Source organism: Castanea sativa, chromosome 5 (assembly GCF_040712315.1).
Source record: "Castanea sativa cultivar Marrone di Chiusa Pesio chromosome 5, ASM4071231v1".
NCBI lineage: Eukaryota > Viridiplantae > Streptophyta > Magnoliopsida > Fagales > Fagaceae > Castanea > Castanea sativa.
This window is the reverse complement of record NC_134017.1, coordinates 24338234-24346332: the sequence shown is the minus strand read 5'-3', so window position 1 is coordinate 24346332 and position 8099 is coordinate 24338234. Positions and strand designations below refer to the sequence as shown.

At 35.1% G+C, this 8099-nt stretch overlaps 1 protein-coding gene across 1 annotated transcript; it reads left to right on the top strand.

Annotated features, from left to right (window-relative positions):
- The first annotated feature begins 835 nt into the window (after positions 1-835).
- On the top strand, positions 836-2142 carry LOC142636383 (caffeoylshikimate esterase). Its single transcript, XM_075810590.1, has one exon. The coding sequence runs from the start codon at positions 979-981 to the stop codon at positions 1936-1938; it is 960 nt and encodes a 319-aa protein (XP_075666705.1). The 5' UTR covers positions 836-978; the 3' UTR covers positions 1939-2142.
- The last annotated feature ends 5957 nt before the right edge of the window (positions 2143-8099 follow it).

Here is an 8099-nt window from a genome sequence, read left to right as displayed (position 1 = left end):
TTATTCATGTGTGTTTTATTTGATTGTTATATTTATTTGATGCGTGTTAATTTAACCATGATGTAATTATTTATTCATCCTAGTGTTTATCTTGTTAATCTCTTTGATTTAAACTCAAGTATGCATATGATTCAAAAAAATGTGATTTTTACAATTTCTATGTTGAGGAGGTGTATTCATACTCAAGTATGCGTGTGCATGTTTTCGAACATGCATACACATGATTAAATATGAATACGCACCCCAGACCCAAATTTGGGCAAAAAAAGTTTTATTAAATTTTTTCCACATATTATTTGATTATGTTTAACTCTATTTATGTTTATTTGCTTTTCATATTTTATTTTTTCAATCTTGTTGTGTTTGTTTTATTTGATATTTTTTTTCTTGTGAGTTTTATTTAGTTATTATTTTTTTCATATTAATAATATCGGTTTGGTTTAATTTTATTTTTTTTCCCTATATATTGTGACATAATATTTAACATGTTGTGTGTTTTATTTTCTTAATTGCATAATACATGTTTAAGTTATAGATCAAAGTCATTTAATATCTAATAAAAAAATTTAATAAATTCTTTAATTAAATATTGGCTGAAACTCACTGTCTCTCTTCATTTTCTGTTTTTTGGGATCAACCCACTTTATACTCTACATATCCAAAAGAAAGAAGTAAAATCAAAATTCACCTCAGTATCACCAACTCCCAAGTGGTGGACCCCATCCAAAATGCAGAGAAGAAAAGTCATCCCACCACCAACTCCCTCTCACCCACCAAGCCCACATAGGCCCCACCCCCCACAATGCGGCTCAACATCGGTAGGTGAAACCAAACGAAACTCAAACAAACCTCACCCTTCAAAACCCAACGTTTCATTATATCATCCACTCCCCCACCACCACTCCACAACAACCACACCTTCCTAAATCAGAAACTCCCCGTTTCTTTCCACGTTTCTCACCACCCACCACCACCGCCATGCCGCCCGAAACGCCCCCAAACTTCTGGGGCGACGTGCCCGAAGAAGAGTACTACACTTCCCAAGGTGTCATAAACACCCAATCTTACTTCGAAACCCCGAACGGCAAACTCTTCACCCAATCCTTCTTACCGTTGAATCAAACAGTCAAAGCCACAGTCTACATGACCCACGGCTACGGCTCCGACACTGGCTGGCTCTTTCAGAAAATCTGCATCAACTTCGCCACCTGGGGCTACGCCGTCTTCGCCGCCGATCTCCTCGGCCACGGCAGATCCGACGGCCTCCGCTGCTACCTTGGCGACATGGAGAAAATCGCCGGAAGCTCCCTATCTTTCTTCCTCCACGCCCGCAACAGCGAGCCCTACAAAACCCTCCCAGCTTTCCTCTTCGGCGAGTCCATGGGTGGAGCCACCGCTATGCTCATGTACTTCCAATCTCCGCCGGACGCGTGGACGGGCCTGATTTTCTCGGCCCCACTCTTCGTCATGCCCGAAAACATGAAACCTAGTAAAGTGAGGCTCTTTATGTACGGAATGCTGTTTGGGATCGCTGACACGTGGGCGGCCATGCCCGACAACAAGATGGTCGGGAAAGCGATTAAGGATCCGGAGAAGTTGAAGATTATAGCTTCGAATCCGAGGAGGTACACTGGGAAACCAAGAGTTGGGACGATGAGAGAGCTGGCTAGGGTGTGCCAGTACATACAGGACAACTTTGAGAAAGTCACGGCGCCATTTTTGACTGTACATGGTACCTCGGATGGGGTCACGTGCCCCACGTCGTCGAAGCTCTTGTACGAGAAGGCGGCGAGTGAGGATAAGAGTTTGAAGATCTATGATGGGATGTACCATTCGTTGATTCAAGGGGAGCCAGATGAGAATGCGAATCTTGTGTTGAAGGATATGAGGGAGTGGATTGATGAGAGAGTTGAGAGGTATGGGTCCAAAAATCTTTGATCAAATTGTCACTTTGTAATTGTATTTCTTAATCTTTCCTTCTTCTTTTTTTTGGTTTGAAAAAAAAGTTAAAAGTGTTAAAGGGGTGGAGCAGATTGTGGATTTAAAAGTCAATGGTTGGATCAAAAATGTAATAATGATCATGGATTACTGCTAGACTTACAGTGTTGTTGTGTTGAATGTTTATATAACCTTGATTGTGTATTTGTGGGGGGTTTTCCTTTTTTTAAAAGCTGTCAAAACACAATTAGAACAATCCCAATTTGATGTACAAGGATAAATTATGATCAAAAGATTTTGATTTATTTAAGGTTTATATATCACTACACCCATAAATAAGATTAGACTATAACACACACTCTTTAGTTATATTCTCATGTTGCTTAACCTAAAGTACCGCTACAAAAAGTTCTATAACTTGTAGTAGAGTGGGGCTTTAAGCAATGAAAAGGAGTTACACTCAAGTGGAACAACACTCACTTTATTTCTTTTTGAGAAACAAACTAACGGCTAAACACACATTAATTACCTAGCTTTCAAGAGAAGTTTGATATAAGAAGATAATCCATCTATGATTTTGATGTGTGTAATGGTGTCACACTCAAACGAATTTAGTTGCCATTTGAAAAAATAAGAGTGTTTGTGTTACATTAGTCAATGCAGTTATATATTTGAATTTAATTGAAAAACTTAACGTAACAATTAAGTAAATGTAAATAAGGAGGTCCTTAGATTCAGTCACATGGTTCCCATTGAATAATTACCTAATTATGTTTAAGTAAGCCAAATAAAATGTTTTATTTTTTACTAATACTAGATCAAAGAGATATATACTTATGTGGCGTTTGGTACGGAGAATCCACATTACTCCTGGCATCTAGATTCCCAGGAATGTGATTCCTAGGAATCACATTCCTAGGAATGTAGCTATTCCTATGTTTGGTTTTATTGGGAGATTTTCAGGAATGTGAGATGATAATGTTTAGTGTATTCCTAGGAATCTTAAATGAATTATTTGTTTTTCCCATTTTGTCCTTAGATTTGAATGTGAAGTACCAAGCCCATTAAAAAAAAAAAATCTTCATTTAAATAAATAATGAAAAAATATATATAAACTATTAATTAGTCCTTTAAAAAAATATCTTACTCTAAATAGATAGATAAAAAACATTATATAAACTATCAATTAGCAACACATTCATTAAAACTGTGATCTAACGTTTCAAAATGACAAGAATAATACAAAAATAACTATTAGCAGAGTTATTTATCCTGTTTATGTTGTTACATGTCTAAACCTATGTTTAACTACTCTCTCAGAATTTATCACTCATTTAATGTAATAGATATAATTGTTAGGTTTGATGGTTTCAAAAAAAAATTTCTTAGATTGTTTCACGGGATTAATTGTTCTGTTCTATGGATCTCGTAAAGTATTTGAATTAAATAATAAAATTTGGTGATATGTATGTGTATATGAGCTTGGCTATTAAAGTATCTCTTTTGTATAAGAAAACAAATTAAATTATATTAACATCAAATTAGAGAATTTGAGGGATAAAAGATCAAAGATTATTACTATGATAAAATACTAGGTTGTAACTTGTGCTAACATACAAAAAAATTCAACAATAGTGATGATGAGTTGATCATCTTAGTTTTTACGCGAATTGATCATTTCAATTAGATATAATTTAGTTATTAAGAACCACAAAAACTACGTAATTGTTTATTGAACAAATATGAAAGTAAACAGCACAATTCTAACAAAAACTAACAAGATGATTGAATTAAACAAAATTAAAAATTAAATAACTTAATTGAAAGAAAGTGAAATTAGAGAATTGCTTGAATTTTAGGCAAATGATGCAATTTATAATTTAGTCTAAAAGTAATTAATTAATAACTTTTATTTCTAAATCATTCCCATAAAAGACCCAAATTTTTTTTTTAAAGATATAAGACCCCAATCTATTGATTGATTCAAATCCACATAAGAAAAAGACTATATTATCTATAATTATTTTCAAAAAATAAGTGATGCAATGTCCCAACTATTCATTCATTATGTAAGGGGTATTGGCCCATACTACTAGTGCACCTAGTAGGTAAACCATAATGGCGGAATGTAGTGACTAGTGACAATTCGACCAACAGTAATTAATCACGTCACCTACAACAAGTGAACAACTACACCAAGCCATTTCCGGACCATCTTTTTTTCTTTTTGGGTTAAACAAGCACATATATTAAAACAAATTAGGGCACCACAAGCCTATTACAAACATGGCCGGCTTTATCACTAGTTAGGAGATCTTTCACCCCAAGCAATGAGTTATACAAAATAAGATGGTTTAAATGAAAATCAGCCCTCATCCTATCTAATCTATCAGCGCACCTATTCGCCTCTCTATAAACATACACCACAGTGCAGTTAAGGAACCATCTTCTCCTCGTAAAGTTCTTGTTTATTTATAATTTGGCCCAATGGGGTCAAAGGAAATTATCGGTTTTTTTCTAATTTAAATTTTATAGCATAAAAAGTTTAATAAAATTTGATCTTTTTTAAAAAATAACAATAATTTCTAATAATTTTGATAGTTATTAAGAGATATCTATTATGTGTGTTTTCATATAGAATTATCTATTTTCCCATTTAAAAAAGTTTAGATGAAAAATAGATAAATAAAAAAAAAAGTTTGATAGGGAATTTTTATAAAATTTAAATTCAATTAAAATAATATATTAGAATAATGAGGTAGAAACCAAATGTATAAAATAATGCAACCACTTGGTTAAATTTAATTGAAAAATCAAAGATACAACATTAAAATAAAGAAAAGACTTATTTCAAAATGCAATATAATGTTAGGGGTGTACATCAAATTTTTTAAACTTTAGGAGGATGGCTTTCAAATTTTAAGGGTGTAAATTTATAATTTTTACCATTTAAGCTAAATACAGTTCTTTTTAAAGATGTTTCCAATGTAATGTTTATTTGATATTCCTAACACTAATAAGGCAGCTCTGCAGATTTTTAATTTTAGAATAGACCATGAGGAAGGTTACTTTGAGTGGGCCCAAAACTGGGCCAAAGTAGGGATATATAGGAGAAATGGGACTTGGGGTGGGCTAAATGTCAGAGAAGAGGGTAGTGGTCCTTTGCACTATTCCTATCTTGTATGTCTTTCGTAACTTAAAAATCTATACCATTCATTTTTTAGCCGTAACTAAAAAAGAAATCAGAATAAATCTCAAGTGATGTTTATGAAGATTTCAACTTTGTCATGAAACAAGCCATGTGTCATCTTGTTGAGGCACTTAAATGTGGAGAAAAAATATCTTAGCTGTTGGGAATTTAGACCCCAGTTATTACAAGTTAACCAATTTTAGCCGGATTTAATTTCTTAACTAATTATGCTAGCAGATGAATTTATGATAAATCACAACACAAACCAATGTTGCATAAATAAATCAATGCGGTAAGTAAATAACATAAGCGAGATGGTGACAAATAGAAACCTCCTAAATGGGAAAGATATTTTTGGAGCTTTTCTACAAACCCTCAAAGAAACAAATCCTGTAGTAAATTAGAATTAACCCTAAGTTTAGTTGTCACTTCCAAAAGTGACTTCTTGTCGTAATTACACACAGCTCCAATGTGGTTGTACTCTTTCACTCTAGATTTGTTGACACGAATAGGGATGGCCATACCCATTGGGTAATGGATATCCAATCCTACCCGATCTAAATGTTCTGGGTAATACCTGATATTTAATGGGTAGAGCTTAACCGGGTAGGGTACGTATATTATCCAAACCTGACCCGTAAAAAAAAAAAACCTCTCTCACCGTCACTCACAATCTCTGATGAGAAACCACAACAACAACAACAACAATCACAATAACCACTCGGAGGAGAGATTCAACGGAAGAGATTTCCTATTGAAGCGGTCGTACTCGTTTGGAGTCGAATGGAATTTAGCATCGGAGAGGATGGTGGAGCCGGCAACAACGTCACCATGGCGGTACAGAAGAGGAAATTTCTAGAGCAAACGACCATTGCCGTTTGGATCCATAACAAAACCTAGAGTTTTCTCATTCCGCTATTACAGAGGAATGAAATAGCCGTTTTTCCGACGAAGAGGATTCTTCGTAATTAGAAAGATTTGTCAGCTTCGGCAACGGCGTCGAAGGCAGATCATCAAGAAGAACAAAATCACGCTACTCCACCTTGGTCAGACCAACTGATCCCGTCATCGAAATCTCCGATCACGTTTACGACCTTCTCCACGGTCTCTCTCTCTCTCTCTCAGTCTTTGTTTGCTTGCTCAGAAAATTCTAAGTTTGTGTTTAGTTGAGGAGATAATATAGATATACACAGTAACAGACCAAAGAGTGGGAAAAAATACACGTGGATGGGCCATAAAGCTATTGGTTAGTTTTTAAGTTAAAATGTTTTGGATTTAAAAAAAAATTTAATTAAATTAAATGAGTTTCGGGTAGGGTATAGATATCCATGGATAATATACCCAGGTAAAATTCGGGTATGGATATTAATGGGTATTGATATTTGGGCATCCATGGGCAAACTTTTTGGGTAAGGTATGGGTATACCCGATCCATACCCTACCCATGGCCATCCCTAGACACGAACACTCCAACCGTGACTTCGAGGATCACCTTGATGCTTTCCACAACAACAGGTTTGTGTTGATTGTGCAACAGCTTAGGCTAGATCACTAGTCTTTAGATTTACTTTGGTTTGATGATAAATGAAGAACTTAGTTCAAAACCATAGGCATACATATGTAGCACTCTGCAACCTCTTTGTAATCGAATAATATGTTCTCCTATGTACTCTAAGCAATATGGCAAGGAATCCAAAGCCTTAAGTGGATCTATGGGTTTGAATTAAAACCACGTCTGTCACAACTTGATTGATTGGGACTCAATCAAGATGGCTTTCGTTAGGAAAAAAAACTTCTTTCTTCTTGAGTTGTTCTTGAAATAGAAACTTGGCCTTGATCTTCAAATACATGCTTTGACACTTCAAGACTCTTAACATGAGATACAGAAGGACTCTTTGACACAATTTGCCAACGCACTAACATTTATATGCCTAACATTAAGTTTAGTATATGTAAAAAAGTTCGTTGTGAAAAAAGCAAAGCTCACCCATTTGACCATTTTATTTTTAAGTGAGTTGTACTGCTCCATACCAAAAAGTATCTTATATAAGAGTTATAATAAATGCAATTAGTGACTTTCAAAAATGTAATAAATATATATCTAAATTATTTTAATACGATTAGCAACACATAAGTTTGTAAGGTTTATATAATAAAATTATAGTATCTATGATGATAAACCTCCTGGACTCCCCCACAATTTAACCATTAAACAAGAAGTATGACCAAAATGTGTGGCAAAACCATTAAGCGAATTACCGCAATGATCACAGAGCAGAACACTCCCCTCAGTATGGCCCGAATTACCTAAAGAAATGCCATTAGTATTGGCCTTGATTTCTCTGATGGGAGTAGTAGAACAAGAAATCTAGATAGGAATTTTGAATGGTGATAAAGCAGGGCTAGTGGAAGACCCTAGATGGGAAACTTCAGGACGTGATGAAAACTAAAATTGGTAATGTGTTGGGGAAACGAGTGCTTTGGTTTGAAATTGAGATTGATACAAGCCAACTAAAGGCTCCTAGCAGTGAATAGGAATAGGAAAAGCCAAAGAAGAGTGAAATGGCTAACCCAAGACTATGAGGTGAGACTCCTATGTCCTATGACACACCACTGGAAGATTTGAAGGGTAAAGTAGTCTGCAGAAGAATGCAAAGTCACAATTTGGTGCCAAATGTTTCAAGCCTAGAAAAACTTGCAAAGGAGATTAAATATGAGTTTCGGGAGGCCATATGGCAGGTGAAGATTAGGAGTCACAATAATAGAAAATGATTCATCTTGTAGGTGAACTATTGTATTTGCATTTTGCAAAAGAGGAGTTTTTGACAGAGCCTTAAACCACCCAAGGCAGAAATACAGGTAGGAGAGCAAAAGGTAAAACAGTGAATCAAAAAGTTTCAACAACCGAATGGACCCTTAGGCAAAGAGTGCCAAAGTAAACTCGAATAAAGGGATTCGAACACAAATTGCC

Bases quoted from the DNA above. Each gene is read 5' to 3' on its own strand.
- LOC142636383 (XM_075810590.1), top strand. From the start codon at position 979: ATGCCGCCCGAAACGCCCCCAAACTTCTGGGGCGACGTGCCCGAAGAA.